Below are 24595 nucleotides of genomic sequence, written 5' to 3'. Positions count from 1 at the left end.
ACATGCCTAATCTAAAGGGGGCAGCCAATATTTAGTGTCAGCCAATTGTTGCCATATGGGAAGGGAGGTCCAAATGTTTGCAGATCTAATTTTTTTAAAGATTTTTTTTATTTATTTGATGCAGAGAGAGAGAGAGAGATAGTGAGAGAGAGAGAGAGAGAGCACAAGCAGGGGGAGGGGCAGACAGAGGAAGAGGGAGAAGCAGGCTTCCCGCTGAGCGGGGAGCCCAGCGCGGGGCTCCATCCCAGGACCCCGGGATCATGACCTGAACCAAAGCCAGCCGCTTAACCGACTGAGCCACCCAGGCACCCCTGCAGATCTAGTTTTTTAAGAGAATTCGGAAATCTGAATTTTTATATGAAATTTTAAAATTTTTAAATGCTGGCAACAAATCTAAATTGGGAGGGAAGAAGAGGAAAAATGAAAGAGAACCACATGCAGGCCAAGCAGAGCAATGATACACTCCAGGGTTTGCCAGTTTGTCACTCTTGCTTTATGCAGACTTCTTGTCTTTTCCTAACAATTCAGGAGATGTTTGGGAACTTACTTCAAGGTATACTCAGAACTATGTTATATGCGGTCAGAATTTCCATTGCCCTGCCAGTTCTTTAAATCAAGTCATACAGTTTTTATTGAGCACCTAACATGTGCAAAGTTATCATTACATCTTACTTAAAATGAAATATGTTAACAATTAATTACATGAAACAAAGATATAACTTCCATAATGGCCCAAATGACTCTGAGATACATGCTTAATTTCAGCTATTTTTTTAAAAAATGATAAAATATAAAGAATTCTTTTTAGAAACCTACGTGAGCACAATTCACCTCTGAATTTAAAAGGTTAATGGGAAAGTTTCAAAAGAACGTAAGGCATTCCTGTGTTTAAAAGTAACACTTCTAAAAGAATCCAAGGGCAACCATCCTGAAAACCTTCTCATTAGAGGCAATTTGGACCTCTGAATGGCTTCTATCCGAACAGAGGTCATCTATGACACCAAGCAGTACCCAAGTTCATACTAATTCCAAAAGGAAAAAAAAAGTTGGGAATCTTGTCATCTGATTGGGTGAGAAGTCACTAAACAATTCAACCCGGCTCAGGTTACCAATTGCTCGTGATGACATTTTAAAATAAATGTGTTAAACAATATACATAGTATCCTGCTTCCCACATGAGATTTACATCGCTTTCGTCACTTTTCCACCTTATTTTTTTTCCAGCCTTCCTCTGTGCTCGTCTCTCTCCCAGTCTACAGTTTTTGTACATTTAAGGTATGCCTACTTGTGTTTCCACTATTTCTTCTGCTCTTCATCAGGGTCGGACTCTTCCAAAAATTAAACGTCTCTGCTGTCTCAGAGATTCTCCATACCCTTTACACTCCCATCCCGAGGCCCATGCCCTCCCACCACCCCAGCCCCATTCTAGAACTTGGACTCCTCCCCACGCTCCATCCCTTATCTCTTGGCCTAAGATGCTCTTAACGTCTCCTCTCCGGCTGCGTACCTCCCCCCACCCACGTTCCTCCCCGGGCTGGGCAGCCTCAGCCATTCCAGAAATTGACAAAGAAGTTGCAAAGGGAGTGCCACTTCTCAGCACAGTAGGTCTCCGTGAGCTTTGCGTTCTCGTCCAGCCCGTCGGGATCGGGCCGGGTCCCCAGGGGTCGCTCCTCTTCTGGGTCCGAGGCCGCCTTCCTCTTGTCCGCTTTGGCCTTCTCAGAGGGCTTCCCCCCAGGAGACTTGCTCGCGGGAAGTCGGGCCCCTCTGGCGGGGGCGGGAGCGGGGTCCCGGAGCCGCCCCCGGCTCCTGACCCGGGGCTCGGGATCCCGGGGGAAGCCGGCCGTGGTGGGGCGCACGGGTGAGGACCCGTGGGGCACCAGGCGCAGCTCGGCGCCATGGCCCTTCTTGCCCGCGCACAGGCGAGCCTTGAGCGGAGCGGGGTCCTGGCACGGCCGCCGCTTCTTGCGCAGCCGGCCCAGCACCTGCTTCCAGTAGAGCGAGCCGCGGGCGGCGTAGGCGGCGCAGCGCTCCGGCTCGCCACGGTAGGCGCACTGCTGGAGCGCCCCGGCCGGGTCCAGGCAGCGCAGCGCCAGCTCGCTCCCCGCCGCGGGCCCTGGGGCGCGCCTCAGGAGCTGCCAGCTGCACGCGTGCCGCTCGCGGCTGAGGAAGCGGCCGGACGAGCCGCCCGCGGGACCAGAGGTCGGCTCCGCCGCGCTGCCTGCCGCCCCCTGGTCTCTCCGGGCGGCCGCGAGGAGGCAGCCACCCAGCAGCAGCAGCAGCAGCAGAGACAGCGACGCTCGCAGCCTCAGAGAACTCATGGTCCGCGGGTCCGCGCTCAGTTCGGGTCTTCCCGGACGCCTGGGCGCTTCAGTGGTGGCCGGGCCCGGAAAGCAGCATCCCTCGGACCTGGGGACAGGGGCAGAGACGGCTGCTGCAAATGCATCTACGAAGTCCCCTTCCCGTACCGTCTACGGTTCCCATACGCTGGTTTCCAGTGGGCAGCAGCAGCCTGAGAGAGACCCTCTGAGAAAATCGCTTACTGTCTAAATAATCGTTTTTATATCTTTCTGAAACCCGTGCAAAGACGAAAGCAAAGCGATGCCTGAAAATTGCCACCTCCACCCCCTCCCATCTTCACTCTCCGATAAACTACAAAATCATTTCAGATTGTTACTGGGAAACATGCATTTTTACTGCACTCTGAACTTACCGAGTTCTAGGAGAGGTGGTGGAGTCTTACTAGGGCAGAGGGAATGACTGCCTGAGAGATTAGTCCGTTTTCGCCGGCTCGCAGTGAATGAACGTGTTATGAATGGGACAGGAGGGTCCTCCCCCACTCTGCCCCTCCCAGACTGCTCTCACACTGGGAGATTTCCCCCCCCGCCACCACCACCACACATACACCCCCCCAAATGTATGAGAGAAGTGACACTGTGACATGAAATATCAATCTTGTATTTAGCTTCCGATGTTCAAAAGAATCACGCAAATTTTAGCAAGTCGTTCTTTTCTTTCCGTTTACATATTTAATCATCCTGACATGAAGTTAAACAAAGATCTAAGTTTTTAAGAGTTAAACAAAAATTTCATGTTAGAAACAAAACAATTGTCAATATTCTAAACCAGGCACTACACTCTCTTCATATCATTCTGAGTTCTGTGTTCTCACCCCACCTTTGATAGTCTTTCTTATCCTAATAATGTAACCTTTTTCCTAATAACTGTTAACTACTAATAAAAATATGCTCTCTTTTATTAATATACCCTAGTGTCCTGCAGTTCACCCAGGGTGGGCATTTGGGTTTTGGATTATTTTTAGGTATTATTAAATCAATTATAAACTGCTTGCAAAAATTAGAAGTTTAAAAAATAATTTATTTGGATTATAGTTAGCAGGTAATATTACCAATTCAAATAGTGTAATCTTTAAGAGTTGCTGTGTTCTTGAATCTTGAGAATTTTATATTTAAGGAAAGCTTAAAATATTCCATCATCTTTTAAAAAAAATATTCTCAGTAACAAATGTGGTTTTTTCATTTCAAGAGTTTTTATACTACTTTACAATTGTTTTATACATGTGAGTACTTTCCTAAAATAATTACCCAAGATGTCAAGAAGTCTCATTATATTTCCTAATGTTTTGTTGCAGATTATATTTTCTATTACTGAACTCACTTTTGATATTGTATTTGAACAGTTATAATTTGATCTACTATAAAAACCAAAATATTTCAGAATTAGAAGAATGTATTTAAATATATATTAGCATATATTAAATATATAGTAGTGTATATTGACCTAAAAAAGGAAATTTTTACTACTCTGGTGAGATCAGAAAAATTAAATGACTTATCAAGGTCACACATAATTTAGTGCTAAAGCCACATGCTACCTGACTTTCAGTGATCAATAATCTTTACATTTCAGGGGTGCCTGGGTGGCTCAGTCAGTAAAGCGTCTACCTTCGGCTCAGGTCATGATCTCAGGGTCCTGGGATAGAATCTACATCGGGCTCCCTGCTTAGCAGGGAGTCTGCTTCTCCCTCTCTCCACTCAAGCTGTCTTTCTCAAATAGATAAATAAAATCTTTTTTTAAAAAAGATTTTATTTATTTATTTGACACAGAGAGAGAGAGAGCACAAGCAGGCAGAGCAGCAGGGAGAGGGAGAGGCAGGCTTTCAGCTGAGCAGCGAGCCCGACATGGGGCTCGGTCCCAGAACTCCGGGATCATGACCCGAGCCGAAGGCAGTCGCTTAAACAACTGAGCCACCCAGGCGCCCAATAAATAAAATCTTTAAAAAAATAATCTTTACATTTCAGCTTTGTATTACACTGTTATCGCTTTCAAAGTTAATTATGTTTTTGTTACATCAATCTGATTTGTAATGAAAAACTATCTATTAGGTTAACAAATATTAATGTAAGTTTCATAAACAAGAGTAGCTTACTGGGGCTCCTGGGTGGCACAGTCCTTAAGCAACTGCCTTCGGCTCAGGTCATGATCCCAGGGTCCTGGGATGGAGCCCCACATCCGGCTCCCTGCTCGGCGGGAAGCCTGCGTCTCCCTCTCCCACTCCCCCTGCTTGTGTTCCTGCTCTTGCTATCTCTCTCTCTGTCAAATAAATAAATAAAATCTTTAAAAAAAAAAAAAAGGAGTAGCTTACTAATGTACTTCAAAGATGGAAACCTTCTCTTTCCCGGAAAACTGTATTTGTAGGAGTAAAGCACTGATCAGGAGAGTTAGAGGCTTTTGTCTGTTGCTCTGGCTTTACTTACTGTTACCAGCTACCGAACTGAATTGGAAGAGTTTTTCAGCTAAATAGTGACATCTTGTGGCATTGCCCACTAATTACAATGAAAAAGTTCATTATCTGGAAAGTCATCATCATTAAGAGAGATATTCCAGAGACCAAGCTTTCTGTCAGAAACATTGTTCGCCGAGGAAAAGGGACACACAGATGTGCTTTGCCACATCAGAAAGAGGTATGTCTTGCTACAAGTTACATTTTATTTTAAGATTTCGCTTATTTATTTTGAGAGAGAGCTCATGAGCGCAATCCAGGGTGGGGGGCAGGTGCAGAGGGAGAGGGAGAGAAAGAATACCAAGCCGACTCCATGCTGAGCACAGAGCCCAATGCAGGCTCAATCTCATGACCCTGAGATCATGACCTGAGCCGAAATCAAGAGTCCAACGCTCAACCCACTGAGCCACCAAGGCGCCCCCCACAAGTTACTTTTTGTAAGCTGTGGTCACAACATTTGCCATTTTAACCATTCTTCAGTGTACAGTTCAGTGGCATAAGTACATTTACGCTGTTGAGAAACCATCACCACCATCCAGCTCCAGAACATTCTTTATTTTCCAAATGTACCCATTAATTAATAACTCCTCGTGCCTTCCTTCCTCCTCGTCTTGGTAACCATCATTCAACATTCTGTTTCTATGAATTTAACTACTTTAGGCACCTCACAGAAGTGGAATCATGCAGTTTTTGTCCTTTTATGATTGGCTTATTTCACTCAGCAGAATGTCTTCAAGATTATTCCATGTTATAGCGTTTGTCAAATTTTCTTCCTATTTAAGGCTGAGTAATATTCCACTGTATGTATACCACATTTTATTTACCTATTAATCTATCAAGGGGCTCTTGAGCTGCTTCCACCTTTTGGCTCTTGTGACTAATGCTGCTCTGAATATGGCTGTACAAATATCTGTTTGAGTTCCTGCTTTCAATTCTTTTGGGTATTTACCCGGAGTGGAATTAATGGGTCATATGGTAATTTTATTTTTAACTTTTTTTATTTTTTAAAAAAGATTTTATTAATTTGACAGAGAGAGACATGGCGAGAGAGGGAACACAAGCAGGGGGAGTGGGAGAGGGAGAAGCAGGCTTCCCGCTGAGCAGGGAGCCCAACAAGGGGCTCCATCCCAGGACTCTGGGATCATGACCTGAGCTGAAGGCAGACGCTTAATGACTGAGCCACCCAGGTGCCCCTTTAACTTTTTTAAAATAAGGATTTTATTTATTTATTTGAGACAGAGAGAGCACGCATGAAAGAGAGAGAGAGCAAGCAAGCACAGGGGGGAGGGGCAGAGGGAGAAGGAGAAGCAGACTCCCCACTGAGCAAGGAGCCTAATGCTGCGGGGCCAATCCCAGGACCCCGAGATCATGATCTGAGCCAAAGGCAGACACTTAACTGACTGAGCCACCCAGGAGCCCCTACTTTTAACTTTTTGAGGAAACTCCCTACTGTTTCCCATAATGTCTGCACCATTTTACATTCCTGCCAACAGTGCACAAGTGTTCCAATTTCTCCAAATCCTTGCCAATACGTGTTATTGTTTGTTTCCTTGCTCGCTTGTTTTTGTTAGCCATCCTAATGGGTGTGAAGTGATATCTCATTGTGGTTTTCATTGGCATTTCTCTAATGATTAGTGATGTTAAGCATGTTTTATTTCTGCCTATTGGCCATTTGTATCTCTTCTTTGTAATATGTCTGTTGAAGTCCTTTGCCCATTTTTTCAATCAGCTTGTTTTACTGTTGTTGTTGTTGAGTTATAGGAGTTCTTTATATATTCTAGATATTAACCCCTTTAAAAATTTTTTTTAAGATTTTATTTTTAAGTAATCTCTACCCCCAACATGGGACTTGAACTCACAACCCTGAGATCAAGAGTTGCATGCTCCACCAACTGAGCCAGGCAAGCATTCCGAAATATTAACCTCCAATGGATATATGATTTGCAATATTTTCTCCCATTCTGTAGGTTGACTTTCATTCTGTTGATAGTGTCCCTTGATGTACAAGAGTTTTAAATTTTGATGTAATCTAAGGGAAGACATTTTTTTAAATATCATGATGTGAGATGTGTAAGAAAGCATGAAATAAATATTTTAATATTGATTTAAAAAATAATCCTGTTTGCATCAGTGATCCAACAGGTCTGTTTGGATTCATACCATATGTTACTTAATAGTTTAGAATGGGGTGAATTTCTTGATAATTTTAGTGATTTAACTTCTTAGTCCTGCCCTGTGAATAATACAAAGGAAATATATTACCATAAGGAACTATGTAGCACCTCCTTCCCTTCTTCTAGGGGTTAGCTGCAACACGTGACCCACAAACTTCTATGGTGAATAGGCCTCCTGCCTCTTGGGTTTCCCTCCCTCCCTCCCTCTCTTTCTTTCTTTCTATCTCTACACATAGTGTGGAGTTTGAACTCACAATTGTGATCAAGAGTTGCATTCTCTACCAACAGCCACCCAGGTGCCCCAGGTTTCTTAAGACTATATAATTCTTTCTGCGTGTAAAATCAGCTTTGCATAGTTCAATATTCAAATTTTGTTTCTTCAGTATTTGCCTAATCTTGCAAATTATAATATAAGCTTTCTAGGCAAGGATAACTTTTTTAGTACTTTTGTACCTAATACAATGCTCAAGGCAAAAAGCTGATTGCTTGAACTCTCACACATTGCTGATAGGAGCATAAAGTGGTACAATCACTGTAGAAAACTGACATTTTCTTGTAGAGTTACATACACTGTGATCCAACCATCCTTCTTCTCGGTATTTACCCAATGTAAATGAAAATATATGACCACAAAAAGGTAAAAGAATATTTGTTGCACTTTATTCACTGTAATAGCCCCAGAGTGGAAACAACCTAATTATCCATCAACGAGTGGATAAACAAATTGTAATAAAAATCTGCTTATTACTCAGCAATAAAAAGGAATGAACTGCTGCAGCATGCAACAGTGTGAAATTAATCTCAAAACCATAGTGTTGATCAAATGAAGCCAGGCACAAAAGAGCCCATATTGTGTGATTGCATCTATATAAAATTCTACAGCAAGTGAAACTAATCAATGGTGGAAAAAAATTAGAATAGAGCTGCCTCTGGGGGATGAGTGGTGGCTTGTGTTACCCAGGAAGGGATATAAAGGAACTTTCTAGGGGTTATATATTTCTACATAGTATATATCTATATTCTATATTTTCTACATATTTTATTTTGATAGAGGTTTAGGTTACACCTAAGATTTATATGTTTTGTTGTATGTCAATTTTACCTAAAAAAGAAGCCAAACCTGTGACTAATTATTCAACCTAAGTTAATGATATCAATGTTGAGTGTTTAGGGATAAAGTGTATTGATGCTTGCAACTTGTTTTTAAATGTGTAAAAAATCTGGATGATATGAATAGAGGGAAATAAGTAGTAGTTATGTTATAAAACTAATATAATAAAATATTAGTTGTAGAATCTAGGTCATAGGTATTTCACCACATAATTTTTTCAACTTTTTTGTATTTTTGAAATATTTTACAATAAATGTAAAAAATAGAAAATAAAAAAACAATTTTTAAAAATTATATTCCTACAATTAAGAATTAACATATATTAATATCTTTTTATATTTGTGTTCCACAATTTTTTTTAAGGAAAAAATGTCACATGACTCTTCCATTTTCATTACCCCATCAAATCCCATTTTCCTCCTGCCCCACGCCCAGCCAGGATAACCTGCATTTTACCATAAGTTTGGGGCATATTCTTTCAATACACTTGTAATAATTTTGTATTTGTTTATGCACATATATGTAAAGCTCATGTCAAGCATACTCATTGCAAGGGAGCTTGGCTGGCTCAGTCTGTAGAGCGTGCAAACTTTTTTTCTCTTTAAAGATTTTATTTATTTATTTAATTGACAGAGAGAGACAGCGAGAGAGGGAACACAAGCAGGGGGAGTGGGAGAGGGAGAAGCAGGCTCCCCACTGAGCAGGGAGCCTGATGCGGGGCTCGATGCGGGGCTCGATGTGGGGCTCGATGTGGGGCTCGATCCCAGGACTCTGGGATCATGACCTGAGCCGAAGGCAGACGCTTAACGACTGAGCCACCCAGGCACCCCGAGCATGCAAACTCTTGATCTTGGGGTTGTAAGTTCAAGCCCCACATTGAGTGTGGAGATTGCCTAAAAAGAAAATATTAAAAAAAATAAGTATGCTCATTGCAGCTTCATTTATAATAATGCAAAATTGGAAAAACCTAAGTATCAGTAAAGAATTTATTCAAATTATGGACTTTCATATAATGGACTAGATCTTGGAAATATAATGTTAATTAATTAAACATGAGCTTATAAATGATACTTTTTGTTCTTTATGGATACACATATATATAGCAAAATGATAAAAACATGGACAGGAAGTATATACACAAACTTCATAAGTTATTTCTGGGAAGGTAGGGAGGAGAATGGGATTAAGGCATTTCGCACCATATACATTAAGGAAAATTTGAAACAAACACAAAGAACTTTAGTCAAACTCCCCTTCCTCCTCCAGCTTTATTGGATAGTTTAAAATTACATTTCTATTTTCTAGGACTTCATTTGCTTTTTTCCATCTGACTTTTAAAAACTGAAACACAGTTGTCTAAGTGATATAGTATACAAAAATAACAGCATGATTTCTGTGAAAATGCATTTCTCTGCAATTCCTGAATCACTCCAAATTATGCTAACTCTGAGCATAAATGTTTACTCTGGGTTTTAGACCTAGTCTTTGGAAAAAATATGTTCTAAACCTTTGCCATCACCTTATGTATATCCAGCCTCAATGCTGTGATGAAGTTGTTCCTGTTTGGGCCTTTATCTCCATTTTTCTCACACAGCCGTTAACACATTTGTCTTTTTATTTTGTTTACTCCCACTCACCTGTATGTTCTATGTAGGGCTTCATACAGATGTTATTTGGTATTATTTAATAGCTACTGGGTCAGATAATCCAAAGCCATCATTATGCTAAAATTAAAGTTATTTATGGATAGATACTTCCAGAATTGTTTTTACTTCCTACATGGGAACATATCCAAGAAGTGCAAAACAGGCTTACTGGTCTGACTCAACTCTTCCCATTCATTAATCCCTATTCACCAGTGGGGCGGAAAGGGGTTCTTTAGCAAAGCATTATACATAGCACCTCAAGCAAACTAAACATAAACTTTTTTTTTTTTTGGTAGTTAAATGCAGAGTCGATTTTTTCCCATTTTCTCCTTTTACATGGCAAGTAAAATTCACTGGCCTGGGAGTAGACTCTGCCAACCTTCGTCCAGTGAAGAGGATTCAGAGAAAATAATACAACCATCAGTCAGAAAAAGGAGGGGCAACAAAGGAAAATAATTAAGTTGTGGCTTCTATCGTGCATTCCTGTGCAAGGTGCCCTGACTCACCACAGTGCTAACAGTTGACTTCACTTGTTCTCCTGCAGCTGATGGCTACGTGACCAGTTCCACCGCATCTATCATGCTTCACTTTGGAGCAGTCTTTTTGAATGTATCCAAATTGTCCACAAGAACAGCACTTCTGCTCATCCTCATGGTCACAGTCATGAGCCAGATGGCCTGGTTTGCCACAGTTGTAGCAGCATTGCTCTCTCTCTCTCTCTCTCTCTCTCTCTCAGGCTCCTGGCAGTCCTTGGTCATGTGGCCATGTCTACTGCAGTTATAGCAGGCATCCTCTTGAAGATCACAATCGTCGGCAAGATAACCAGACTCAGCACAGTGACAACAGGTGTCTGGAGGAGATAAGGAACCAAACTGGAAACTTTCCACCTCTGCCACAGCTTCTCATTCCATGACCACGGCCTCCACTAGGAGGGCATTCCTGGGCCTCCATAGCCAGATCATCCACACTTGAAACACTCATTGCTGCTCATGGCTGCAGTTAGATCTTCGGTGTCTGAGCAGGCCCTCAGCGGTGGACACTCAGACACAGGCCCAGGGAAGGCCTGCCATTGATTTTTGAAACCACCTTTCTGGTGGTAAAAAATAACAGCTAATATTTATTTAGCACTTAGTATTTTTTAAGTGTATCATGTATTGCTCATTTAATCCTTACCATAACTACAGAGTACAGGTTTGTAATCCATTATTTATAATTCTGAAACTGGAAAGGGTCTAAAAACCATATTTAAAAAATTCATTTGGCAGCAAAACCTGACCTGAACTGGCTTGCAGCTATTTACAGTCTTTGATTTATTCCTTTTAGTATGGCTGGCTATTCATACATTTTGCTGCAGAGCCATAAATGTATTTGATTATAGGGTGCTGCCCTAGAAGCTGTTGGGGTGTGACATAATACAAGGTATATGCACTGGATTACTAAATCCAATCAAAACCTAAAATTTAAATCTAAATCTAAATCTAAAAAAACTCTAAATTCAGAAAACCACCTGGCAGGGATTTCAAATATGTGTTGTGGACCAGTATGATGATCATCACCATTTTACAGATGAGACATAGAAGTTAAGTCACTCACTCAAGGTCACATAGTTAACAAAAAGAAAAATCAATGTAGTTAATAATAATTTTGCATGCTTATCATGGCAGTCGCTTGGTTAAATGCATTTTATTCATTATATCATTTAATATTCACTACCACCGTAGGAGGTCCTATTCCCATTTCATGGGTGAAGGGACTGGAGCTTAGAAAGGTTGTACAACTCCCTTGGACACACAGCTGTTAAGTGTGGTGAGGAAGGATTTAAAAACAAGACAGTCTGACATCAATATATTCGATTATTACACTATCCCTTACAAACCTATGATACTAGCCATTTCCTCTCTTCTAAATGTCATTGTGAACTATATATCTACTTACCTCTGGACATTAAAGAGTAAGATTTTTAATATATATATCAGATAATTTTAGTCACATGTTAAAACTGCCCTATGACTTTCTACTGCATCTAGAGTAAAATCCAAATTCCTTGCAATGGCCCCTTTCTATCTCCTAGTTCATCTCCCCACACAGCAGACTTTCCTTAGGCTTTTACACTAGGTGTATCCCCTACCTGGAAGTCTCCCCAGATCTTCACAAAGCTGGCTCCCTCCTGTCATTCAGGCCTCAGGTTTTCCCCTAATTACCGAGTCTAGAGTCTCTAATCACCCTATTTATCCCATGATTCTGCTTTACATGAAATATAAACATGACATTTTCTTGTTATCTGTTTACCCTTTTTCCTTCCATTAGGATGTAACTTCAACCAAAGCGAGCATCGGGTCTGTTTTGGTTTCTTTTGAAGCTCCAATCTCTGGTAGAGTTCAGCAAGTGGTAGGTACTTAATTTTGGTTGAATGAATGAGTGTGGTACACAATCAGTTAAGTAGTACGTGCTTTTTAGTTTCAGTGGTGGGAAATATATTGAGAAGGTGAGTGTGAGAAGACTGTGAAATGTGAAGATACTTGAACATCAGCTTAATTGGATTTTGCCTAACAGTACAAACAGTGCCTTGCAAAGTGTCTGACACAGAGGTGCCAAATAAATATTTGTTGAACGAATGAACAACAGTAAATATTACTAACTTGGAACGTGGGCAAATTACTTAAACTTTCTGAGCTTAGTTTCTTCACCTCTAAATTAAAGATTAATGGGTACCTGGCTGGCTCTGTTGGTAGGGCATGTGACTCTTGATCTTGGGGTTGTGAGTTTGAGCCCCATGTTGGGTGTAGAAATTACTTAGAAATAAAATCTCAAAAAAAATAAATTGAAAGTTAAAACTTACTTTACAGGGTCGGCCTAGGAATTATAGGAGATAATGCATGCCAAATGCCTACCACATAGCAGGCACTTAAGTTCGTTTCTTTTCCCTTACATTTATATACTACTTTATGGTTTATAAAGCTCTTGTAAGCTTTCCTAGATACATGACCTCATTTTATTTCCATAACCTTCTATGGTACTTCTCACTGGCTTCATTTTATAGATGAAAAGCAGACTCAGGAATTGAGACAGACTCTTCAGGTAATGAGAAGCCAGTGGACAAATTTTATATGCAGAGTGACATGATAAAAGCAGTGGTTTTGTGTGTGTGTGTTTTTAAAGATTTTATTTATTTATTTGTCAGAGAGAGAGAGCACAAGCAGGGGGAGCGGCCGACAGAGGGAGAGGGAGAAGCAGGCTCTCAGATGAGCAGGGAGCCCGATGTGGGGCTCAATCCCAGAACCCTGAGATCATGACCCCAGCGGAAGGCAGCCCCTTCACCGACTGAGCCACAGAGGCGCCACAAAAGCAGTGTTTTTTGATATTGATCTCTCAGTGGTCTCTACGATGGACTTGACTGAAGAAGCTGGAAAAATAATACCTTAGCCACTATCATAAAAATCAAGTTTAAGGTGGTAGGGACTTGCACTAAGTGACAGAATAATGTTTAAAAACCTGATGAATTAAGCGACTCAATAGCCAGATAAGCCAAAGAAAAAAGGTGGGGGCTGGGAATTTTTACATGGGGTTGAGAAAAATCATGTATCTATAACATAAACTACCGAGAAAACAAACTTGTTTTGGCAAAATGGTTGGCAGAAAACCTTTCCTATGATAGCTATGCAGAACTTCTGGCGATTATGGCAAACATTGGAGCCCGTGCCCTAAGTGCCACTGCAGATCTTTCTTGCTTTCACCCCTCCCACTGGCATCGCCACCTCGAGTAGAGCACCTAAGTTCTTCAGGATCCTGTTTTCTCTAGCAGTCTGGTTGGATGAGGATCAAGGCAATAAGGACTTAAAAACTCAGTTTTTGAACTTCCAGAACCTTCGCTAAATCGCCTTTTTTCCTTCTCTAGGAAATAAGAGTACCCTTATTTATCCTTCCTGCCTCGTTAACGACAGGGAGCCACAAACATTTTCTTTCAAGCGCCCGCCGCCGAGCAGAAACTACTCCTACGCCTCCGCCTCACTCGCGCCGCGGAGGCCCTGGCGGTGAGCTGACGTCACTTCCGGCGCGCTGACGCTCAGTCCAGCGTGCCGACGCCTGCGTCAGCAAAGAGCGGGGCTGGGGGCCCCCGGTTTGAAGTCGTGCGGGTCGGAGGACTGCCGCCTCCGCCGCCGCCTCAGACCCCTGCTCCCCGGCCGCGGCGGGTACGAATTCGGGCAGGCGGCGGGGCAGATGCTCAAGGGCCAGCGGCGGGACGCCCCGCGCCGCACCGGCCGCTCCCCTCTGACCGCGGCCTGGGCCTTCGCCGCTCTGCTCTCTGGAAACTAGCGCCTCAGCGGTGCGGCGCGTAGCTCGCGGGGAGCCCCGAAAAGCCGGCGCCCGGCCATGGCGGTCTCCAGGTGGGTCTTGCTCCTGAAGAGAGGACGGGAAGGTGGCCCAGGCGAGGCACGGTCTCCTCTCGGTGCCCACACTCCTAGAAAGGAGCCGTTCCCATTGTCACTGGGCTCGGGCGCCTTCTTCCACCGACTTCGGAGTTCGCCTCTCGGTCTGTGAGGGTTTGGGCTCGAGTTACTCCTCTTAAATCGGTTCAAAAATGTCTTTTCCTTGTGCCCTGTGCCACGTTAGAACTAGTTTTTCTCTTTCCTCACCATGCTTCTCTTCTCTGGTTTCTCTTCCCCCTTTCAGTTCTAGAGCCTGTTACCTCTCTAAGTGTTCCTAAGGCTGATTCCTAACCTCCATTTCATGGGAAAACTTGGTAGTAACTGTCGAGGTCTGGGAGATTTGAATTACTATTATCCGAGTGAACTTCTAATTATGTTAGAAATTATTTATGGCTTTAGGGATTTGTTCTTTCCTGAGGACTTTTTTCTTAGAGCATAGTTCTTTTGTTTAGCAGTAAACATTCAGTCGTCCGCACTGTAATCTTTGGCAAGTTATTGTATTAGCACCGTCTTTCTTAACTGAGGTGTGAAAGATACCACAAATCTTAAATTATTTTATTTTTTAAAAAAGATTTTACTTATTTATTTGACAGAGACACAGCGAGAGAGGGAACACAAGCAGGGGAAGTGGGAGAGGGAGAAGCAGGCTTCTCGCGGAGCAGGGAGCCCGATGCGGGGCTTGATCCCAGGACCCTGGGATCATGACCTGAGCCTAAGGCAGACACTTAACGACCGAGCCACCCAGGCGCCCCTTAAATTACTTTAAAATGTTGCCTGTCAACAGGAACGTCTAGGAAAACTGCAGAAAAGCCAACAAGACGTATAGCTATGGGAGGAAAGTCCCTTCCTCCAGTGTAGTTAAGAATGGTGGGAAAACTTTAGTTAGAGGTTTGATTTTGGAAATGTAAGTAGGGAATAGTCCCTCTGATAGCAATCAGGAATCACCAAGTTCACTAGAGTTGATGAGGTAAGTTTTCATGAGAACTGGGTCTTTCTATCACATAGACTAAAGGAAGCAATGATAGTTCAGAAAACAAATAGTTTTCATTCATTTTTCACAATTAATTGAACACACTTCTTGACATGGTAGGTGCTCAAGCTGTGTCTGTTTTGCAAGCCAAAAGGGTAGCTCATCCCTCACAGTCTCCCTAGATAACTGATGAAATAGTGTGTGGGAGAAGTCCATGGGAGTTGGTTTAAGGGGGTTGCTAGGTACCTGTAGTATGGAGCATCTCATTTTTATTTCATACATTAATTGAATCCAGTGTGAGGAAAGTCTTATTTTGTGATATATAAAATTGCCTTGAGAGAATAAAGTGGTAATTTAACTTTTTGCAAATAACTGAAAGGTGTATCTTCTAATTTGTTACCTCCTGTATAAATATATATGTATGTTATGAATACATTGATACAGCCACTTAATATGAGATTTATTTATTAGATGATACAATGTTTAAGAGAATGAGTAGCTCCTGGGGGGCCTAGCTGGCTCAGTTGGTGGAGCATGCGGCTCTTGATCTAGGGGTCATGAGTTCAAGCCCCATGTTGGGTGGAGAGTTTACTTAATAAAAAATTAAAAAAAAAAATTAGCTCATGAAATTCCTCTTAGAGCGGACTGTTTTCACAGTATTGGGTATAGTTTTATAGAGACAAAATGAAAGTATTTAGAGAGAATCTAATCTGCTTGGCCTATGCTAATCTATTTATAGAAGTTTAGGGCATGTAAATTTCTGAATGAATGAGTGGGTTTTGAAAGCTACTGCCTTTTGTTCGTGACATTGGATTTCAAAGGGTAGTGCTCTTTTTTATGTAGATTCTTACTTTGCCAAAATTCTGTTAAATTCTTAAAAAAAAAAAAGCCCGTCATGGTTTTATATAAAAGCTACTCCTGTGTATATTTTGGTGATATAATGGTTCAAGAAAGGCACTTCTTGAGATACCTTATGTGTTTTGAGGATACTGTCAGTTCTTGCTTTTTTTATTAGAAGATTCACTTTGAATAGCAAACTTTAATTTCAAGCCGGTCTTCTCCATAGACTAAGCATGTTTCTTTACTAACTGAATTTCCTTTCTTGTTGGTTTATGGTTGTAGAATACAGACTCATTTGAATATTTTATGCGGAATAGGTAAAAGATAGCTTAAGAGATAAAAATCATATTTGCCAGAATAAAATTAAAATATTTTTTTGCACTGTAATATTTTTAGGACCTTGTAAATATTTCCAACAGAAGGGAAATGGTTAGTTGGTACCATCATTCCCTCAATTGCCAGGTTCAGGAATCTGGGAATAATAAATGATTTTTTCCTCTCTCCTCTTCCCCCCATCCGGCCAGTTACCAAATCCAATCCTGTTAGTCTATTTTTCTAATCTTTCTCTGGCCAGTCTTCTTTCTTTCCATACCAGTTACCACAATCCTGCTCCATACCACCATCATCTCTGATCCAAGACACCTGCAACAGCAGCCACTTGCTCTTCCTGCCTCCCATGGCATCTCTAATTTATTCTTCAGCCATATTTTGCTAATATGCAAATTTTAATGTAATTTGTTTGCTTAAAACCTTTAGGTGTTTTCTTTTGCCTTAGCCTAAAGTCCAAATTCCTTAACAGACTTAATCTTACTAGGTTCTCTGTGATCTAGTTCCTGCTTCACCTTTTTAGCTTCACCTTGTGTCAGGTTCTCTGCATCTCTCTCTCTCCCTTTCATTTTATCTGTGTTCTCACCTCCCATTCTTTATGTCTGGAACATTTCTTTCTTGCCCTCCCACCCCCCTCCCCAAGTCTGGCTAACCTCAGTTTTTAGTCCAGCCTTAGTTTTGGAGTCTAAGCTTATATGTCACTTTGGGGAGCTTTCTTTGGTTTTACTTCGAGTTATTTGCACCAATATGTACTTCTTTCAGTCATTATATATTTTGTAATTGTTTAATTGTTCTCCTCCCTGCTTGGATTTACATATACTCTGGAGAGAAGGGAGTATGTCTGATCCTTCTCTTTCCAGGAGAGTGCTTGGCTCCTAGTAGGTGCTCTACCCATTTTTTTTTAAACGAACGAGTGATTTTGTTTCTTGTTTCAATAGCTGTCATGATTTTACCATAGTTTGTATATGTAGTAGAATATTTCCAGTGTTTTTCAGTGAGTCCTTATAGTTCAGCTATAGTTTTTCCCTAAGAAGACAGACTTTCACTATACCTTTGAATATTAGCCAGGATTATAATTTTAAAAACATAATGTTATCAAAACTATTTTTAAAAGTGTATAGCATATTGAATTCTGTGACAGTGTGGCCTTTTATAATGCAAATTGGATATGATACAGCTTTGCACTCTGATCAAATTTTTTAGACCCTGCTTATAGTTTTATAAAGGTCTAGTTTTATACTTTGAATTGTAAGAATGTGGCAAAATTATCAAATACATAGTCAACTCTTGACTTGTGGGAGAGTTAAATCTTGCAAACAAACTTTGAAACTCTCTAAAATTGCAAATATAGTTAAAGCATTTGAAGTTCTCTGTAAAATGCAGTGAAGTATTACTGAAAAATGTATGACTCTTTTAGACCCTTAATAAGAGACAAGTATACAAATGTAGGAGTAGAGAACAGTGTTGCCCTTAAGATGTGAATGCTGGAAGGTCAGCTAAGCTCATTCACTAGCTACTTGCTCCCAGAAAACCAACCTCAGCAAAAAGACAAATTAATATATATTACAGCTTTCAGTGTTACTTGCAAACAGTTGTAATAATAACTGTTAAATCTTTGAATACTGCTGTTTTGCTTTGTGAGCCTTTCTCCAGTATCATTTATCACTTGGTTGGGGGTTGGGCCATCAATAGTAAAGGCAGCCTTAGACGAATTGTTAAGATATGTTTATTACAGAAGATGGTAAATTGAGTACCGTGGCTTACTCAGGTTTTTGTGTGTGTGTGTGTGTGTGTGTGTGTGTGTGTGCTTTTAAAGATTTTATTTTATTATATGAGAGAGAGCATAAGAGGGAGTAGGGTCAGAGGGAGAAGCAGACTCCCCGCTGGGGGAGCCCGATGCGGGACTCGATCCCAGGACTCCAGGATCATGACCTGAGCCGAAGGCAGTCGCTTAACCAACTGAGCCACCCAGGCGCCCTTTTTTTTTTTTTTTAAGGTTGTTTTTCATACCTTTGCCAGATTATCCCATAATTGGTTGAGGTGACTATTGTATATTGACTAGCTAATAGGAACATAGTTTTCCCTTGATCATATAAATTTAAAAATACAATTTAGAAAATTTTTCCTCGGTGATCTAAGCTATAAAGGTCATGTCTAAAATGTCTAGACAGTAATTATGATATGACTGCATTATTAGAAACTTTCTCAGGCCTCTTGACATTTTTGCATTTGAAAATAATGCAGTGTTCAGAAAGCTTTCTGGAAAAAAAGGGAACACACCCTCTTACGGAAGAAACAAATTGCTACATTTGATCAGAACTTTGCTCTGTTTTGTTAATTCTCTCTGTATTGCTGATACTTCAGAGAAACATTGTTTCAACAGTCCTGTTCTACCAAATACAAGGAAGTTTCTTGATGTGGGGGAAGTTCCAGTGGATCCTTCCTCCTGACAGGGAAAATGCTAAAATGATCTTGATGATCTCTAGGACAGCACAGGTTTCCTGTGTTTGTTAGGCCTGTTCCTCCATTACTGCTAATTTCAATCCATTATAGGATTGACAGAAAGAACTATTGTAGATAATAATATGTCAAATATTTTATACTTTAAAAAAGTTAGGAACAAAAAAGCCAGGAAAGGTAGAAGAGGTATATAGAACTTTTACACTTCAGTCTGTATGGTAAATGCCTCCCTGTTCTTTGGTTTATTTCTCAGAGTACTTATATAAAGCGTTTTGTTGTTTTGTTTTTAAATTGTGATAAAATACACATAACAGAAAATTCACCATTTTAACTATTTTAAAGTGCACAGTTTTGTATGAACTTTTAAAATAACATACTTCTTCTGAAGAACCTAGATTTTATCTTTAAGATAAAGTCATGCAAAAGGCTGAAGCTTGATGGGTGGATTAAGAGTAGAGGTTAGAAAAAAATGTCCTAAAGGAAATAACTGTTTGGTTGTACTATTTCAGCATTCATTTAATGAGTTTATGGAATGCTTTCTATGTTCTAGGTACTAGAGATACAACAGAGAACAAAAATAGAGTCCCCATTTTTAAAAAAATTTTTTAAAAGATTTTGTTTCTTAGAGAAAGAGTGTGAGTGCAAGCATGGTGGGGGGAGGGAGAAGCGGACTTCCTGCTGAGCAGGGAGCCCAGTGCTGGGCTTGATACCAGGGTCCTGGGATCATGACCAGAGCCAAAGGCAGATGCTTAACCTACTGAGCCACCCAGGTGCCCCTAAAGTCCCTATTTTAAGGAGTTATGTTCTAGTGTGGTAGTGAGGGAATGCAGTTTATTCTAGCATGTCCCTGGCCTTGCACCTGGCTTTGGTGTGGTTTCACATTTTCATATTGATTCTCAGTGTACTGTGCGGTGTCTTAAAGTAATCTTCCTTGTTTAAAGAATATAACAGTAGCATAGTTTCAAATTACCCACAATATGAACTAGAAGGTATACATTTAAAAACATCAGTTTAGGGGCACCTGGGTCGTTCAGTCATTAAGTGTCTGCCTTTGGCTCAGGTCATGGTCCCAGGGTCCTGAGATCAAGCCCCACATCGGGCTCCCTGCTCCATGGGAAGCCTGCTTCTCCCTCTCCTACTCCCCCTGCTTGTGTTCCTTCTCTTGCTATGTCTCTGTCAAATAAATAAATAAAATCTTAAAAAAAAAACCAACAACGAAATAAAAACATTGGTCTAGAGAATTTCTTGGAAGTTGTTTCTTTTGACCATAACTTTCTTGCCTAATGATAATATGTGAAACTTAATACAGTGTTTATATTAGATATTTAATTTCTTTTCTTATTCCCTAAGTCACACAGAAAAGTAAAAAAACTCAAATAGTTGTTTTAAATTTTACTGCATTTTTGTTAAATGTAAAAAAAAAAAGTATAACAGAATAGACAAACTTGACTGATAATTCTCTTAGTTAAGGTTACAAAGCTTTCCTTGTGAGGTATTCTGCTAGTTGACCTTATACTATTTTTCTTTTCTTTTTTTTAAAGATTTTATTTATTTATTTGACACAGAGAGAGACAGTGAGAGAGGGAACACAAGCAGGGGGAGTGGGAGAGGGAGAAGCAGGCTTCCCGCTGAGCAGGAAGCCCAACATGGGGCTCCATCCCAGAACCCTGGGATCATGACCTGAGCCGAAGGCAGATGCTTAACGACTGAGCCACCCAGGTACCCTGACCTTATGCTATTTTTCAAAGAGATTAAGTTTAAATTTATTCTGAGAATATGGAGGTCGGAAGTAGATTGAAGAAGTTGTATTTATACTTTTTTTTTTTAAAGTAATCTCTGCCCCCCAACGTAGACTTAAACTCACAATGCTGAGATCAAGAGTTGCATGTTCTACCTACTGAGCCAGCCAGGCACCCCTATACCTTTTTTTTTTAATTTTCAACTGGTTTAGGAGTGGAGATGCAACATATACTTGTTTATTAACAATGAAGTAGTAACCTAGGACATAGTTCAAAATGCCTATGATTTCTGTCTGTATCTTTTTATATCTTTACTTCATGAATTATCATAATGCAAACAGCTGAAGAGGGGTTAGATTGCAGCTGCCAGCATAACCTCTACAAACTTCTATGTACTCTTTCCTTTTTCTAGTCAGTCTTTAGAGCAATTGCCTGAAGTCACAGGTTGGTAAACAAAACATGAATCATGTCTTGTATAATTCTCTCTGAATTAAAATCAAAGTTGAAAATGGGCCAGATTTCTTATCAGTAAATTCATAACCAGTAGGTATCGTCAAATATAATTGCCTTATATTTTATTTAAATTATTCTTCCAGTCTTTGGTACCTTTCATACAGCTTGACATCTGTTACCTCTTTCTCCTCCATCTGTCTATCCCTCAAAGAATGAAGAATGGCATTTTTTTTCTACTAGCGGTTCTGCAAGAGAAGTTTTAGCCAAAAGAAGTATTGTGGTAAGTACTGTGTTTCCTCAATTAGCCCTTCTTTTAACTTCCTTTCTCTTCTGACCACCTAGCTTCTGTCACACCCTCCCTCACCGAGGCCCCTACCCGCCCTCCAACATAATACTGACCCTGTCTCAATGCCCTTTCGAAACCCTTCCCCCACCAGTTCACTGTACCAGCCTTTTCCATTGTGTCCTGGCCCTGATGCTTACCCTGCTTGCCTCATAGCTGGCTACCGTGGGATAACAGGTCAGACTGCCCTCTTGTCAGATCCTGGTCTGCTCATCCCTTTGTTCTTCCTTTTGTGTGGTGTTTATTCTGCTGTTCTGGATAGAGGAAGGGAGAACTCCAAAAAAAAAAAAAAAGTATTCTTGTATCCCCATTCCTCTATTCAGGGAGGCAAGTTTGGCTACCACCAAGGTGGAAGATATAAGGATAATTAGGCCTGGATGAGGTGAGAGAGTGAGCTGATCTGTTAACTCCAGGACAGTTGGCTGCTAGAGGAGCAGAGGTTACATGACATGGCATTGGGATAAAAGGCTTTGCATAAAGGAGAGGCAAGAGGAACTGTGTGGCTTTGAGACAGGATCAGCATTAGGTTAGAGAGAAGTCAGAGGTCTTTGGCCAGGAGTGTGGTTCTAATGAAGCTGGGTAGCAGGAGACTAAAGGAAAGTTTAGAAAGGGTGGAGATTTTTGAAGGAATACAGTGCCTACTTCATGGTCTCTTTCTCAGCTTGCTATTTGGCGCAGGTGTAACTCTTGATGTTCAGAATGCTGAAATACTGCTGGGCTGATCTTATCACTTAACTGAAACATTACCTTAGCATCAGTTCTGTTTTTTTGTATTGTTTTTTTAGGTTTATTTATTTGAGAGAGAGAGGGGGAGAGAGCGGGAGGAGGGGCAGAGGGAGAGAGAGAATCACAAGCAGACTCCCTGTCGAGTGTGGGAGCCCGATGCAGGGCCTGAGATCATGACCTGAGCCAGACGCTTAACCGACTGAACCACCAGTTCTGTTATTTTTATAACTTGTTTTGACATAATATAGCTATTACAGATTAAGGGTGTTTCTCAAAGGAAGAAAAAAAATTCTAATATAGCTCACTTTTTTTTAGCACACACTTTCTTTGCTTAAAAATAATACTTAAACTTGGCCCCAAGAAACTTGAACTTTTCTTTATAATTTTATTTTTTTATTATTACTTTTTAAAGATTTTATTTATTTGACAGAGAGAGACACAGCGAGAGAGGGAACACAAGCAGGGGGAGTGGGAGAGGGAGAAGCAGGCTCTGCGTTGAGCAAGTAGTCTGATGCGGGACTTGATCCCAGGACCCTGGGATCATGACCTGAGCTGAAGGCAGATGCTTAACCTACTGAGCCACCCTGGCATCCCAGATGTTTGAAATTTCTTTTTGCAAATTTCTTGGACAAAATCATACGGTCATGGCAATGTGCAGATGTTTGTTGTGGAGGTTCAGAGATGGTTCTCATGAACTTTAACATCACAACTCGATTTAAAGATGAAAATAATTCAAGGGGCATTCTGAGAGTTATGTATGGGATGGGTGAGGGAAATCATTTTATGGGAAAGGGATTTGTATCTGACTTAGTCTTAGAACTTTTAAATAACACCAGTTGTCAAAAAAATGTTTTCTCCCTTCCTTTTCTTCTATCTCTGAGTCACTCTTCACCAAATCCTGTAGCAAAACTCCATGAATGAATGGGTTAAGGCAAGTATTTAGATAGCCTTGAATTGATAAGGAGAAATATTGTGTTAGCAGATGGAATGTGTCTGTGTATAGTGTATATATAAAGTAAATTAATTTTCGCATGTCTTATAAAAATTAATTTCTTTGTAATCATTTTGTGTGCCATTCAGTACATTGGAAGCAGAAACTGTGTTGTATTATTCTGCTTTATGCCACTGGCTTTTTTATTACCTCACATATTTTTCTTAAAATTTGTCCTTCCTACATACCCCTAACTATAAATTTGAACCTTACCTCATAGTGTTTTGTTCTGAAGCAGTTAAAAACTTTTCATAGTACTCTTAGCATTCTTGAATGAAAAAGATCTATTTTAGTTCTATTTCTTACTACTTACAATGATTTTGTGCTTATTAGTGACTGGATAGTTTGAGAAATACTACCAGAAAAAAAACGATCCTGCCCATTTCATCTGCCTCTTAAAGGTTTATCTTTTCTTCGAAAAGGCTTTCAGAGCTTTGTTGTGTAATTTTTTAGCTCTTAGTGATAGAAAAATAATCCCAGAAGTAAAATAAGAGCTTCATTGGGACCTTACTCTCTCTTCCTCATTAGATAAAATTTGAAAATAAAAAAAAGAAAATATATTCATTAAATCTCCCCTTTATAGCATTGGGCAGTCAATATAACTTTGCCCCTTGTCATTCTCCATCTTTTTAAAAAATGTTTTTACAGATTTATTTATTTCAGCGTGCGAGTGCATGCGTGCAAGTGGTGGGGAGGGGCAGTGAGAGAGGAGAAGCAGACTCCCAACTGAGTGTGGAACCGGACTCGGGCTCCATCTCACCACCCTGAGATTATGACCTGAGCTGGAAACCAAGAGTTGGATGCTCAGTCGACTAACCCACCCAGGCGCCCCATCCTCCGTCTTTTTTAAAAGTACCCATTTATTCCATATATGAAGTATGAAGCTGCCTTTTTTTCATTACCTGTGGCATTCACTTTGCCTTATTGAGCCTGATTAGTAGTGTGATAGGAAAGCTAAACCTATATTATGATATGTGGATAGTTGGTGGTAGTTACTTGTGACTTTGCCTTTCTAAAACCTTAGGATTTTCCTGTATTCCAAAATGACAGTAACACAGTGTTCTACTTCTTACCTATTCCAGGTATAAGGCATTGTGATATTATTCCAAGCTTTATTCATTGGATAAATGGCAGAATTGGAATTTGAACTGTGGTGTTGTGGCTCTAGAATTGATGCCATTATGCTGTATGCCTTTGGAAACATTTTACTCAGAGATCTTATTTTTGCCGTATTTGTCACTTCTATACAAATGACCCCACATATATACCTTTAGTCTCAGTTCTTCCTGAACTTCAGAACTCTATTCCAGCTATCCTTTTTGGTCTCTCCTAGCTATCCTGTCCCCCCACTAGTAAACTTACCATCTTTTCCCATATTTTCTCTACTAGTTCTTCCCATTTTGAAAAATGAATCTTCATTTTCTAAGATTCAGAGTCTGAGAGTCTAATTTTCTTGACATTTCGTTATTGCACCATGTATGTTTATCCTCTGCAGCCTCTCTCCCAACTTCTTTTTTTTAATTAAAAAAAAATTTTTTTTAAAGATTTTACTTATTTAGGGCGCCTGGTGGCTCAGTCGTTGAGCAT

General features: G+C 40.6%; 2 protein-coding genes and 1 pseudogene across 3 annotated transcripts in view; 1 reads left to right on the top strand and 2 right to left on the bottom strand.

Moving 5' to 3' along the window:
• Positions 1-374: 374 nt before the first annotated feature.
• On the bottom strand, positions 375-2874 carry FGFBP3 (fibroblast growth factor binding protein 3). Its single transcript, XM_073904548.1, has 2 exons — positions 2711-2874; positions 375-2406 (listed from the first exon to the last, which is right to left on the bottom strand). Exon 2 carries the CDS (start codon positions 2316-2318, stop codon positions 1545-1547), a length of 774 nt encoding a protein of 257 aa, XP_073760649.1. The 5' UTR covers positions 2319-2406; positions 2711-2874; the 3' UTR covers positions 375-1544.
• Positions 2875-10124: 7250 nt separating this feature from the next.
• Positions 10125-10737, bottom strand: LOC112830574 (CCHC-type zinc finger nucleic acid binding protein pseudogene; annotated as a pseudogene).
• A 3076-nt stretch (positions 10738-13813) lies between these two features.
• Positions 13814-24595, top strand: part of BTAF1 (B-TFIID TATA-box binding protein associated factor 1) — a 104246-nt gene continuing 93464 nt past the window's right edge. For both annotated transcript variants that reach the window (XM_073904452.1, XM_025880652.2), the window contains exon 1: positions 13814-14117. Coding sequence is in view for 1 of the 2 variants with exons in the window: in XM_025880652.2 (XP_025736437.1) it covers positions 14104-14117 (14 nt within the window). In the remaining variant the exon portion in view is untranslated. The remainder of the gene's footprint in view (positions 14118-24595) is intronic.

This window comes from Callorhinus ursinus, unplaced genomic scaffold, assembly GCF_003265705.2.
Source record: "Callorhinus ursinus isolate GAN/ISIS: 27379988/994484 unplaced genomic scaffold, GSC_fseal_2.0 scaffold20, whole genome shotgun sequence".
Lineage (NCBI taxonomy): Eukaryota > Metazoa > Chordata > Mammalia > Carnivora > Otariidae > Callorhinus > Callorhinus ursinus.
This window is presented reverse-complemented; position numbering and strand designations above follow the sequence as displayed.

Coding starts and splice junctions, on each gene's coding strand:
- FGFBP3 (XM_073904548.1), bottom strand. CDS start 2,318: ATGAGTTCTCTGAGGCTGCGAGCGTCGCTGTCTCTGCTGCTGCTGCTG.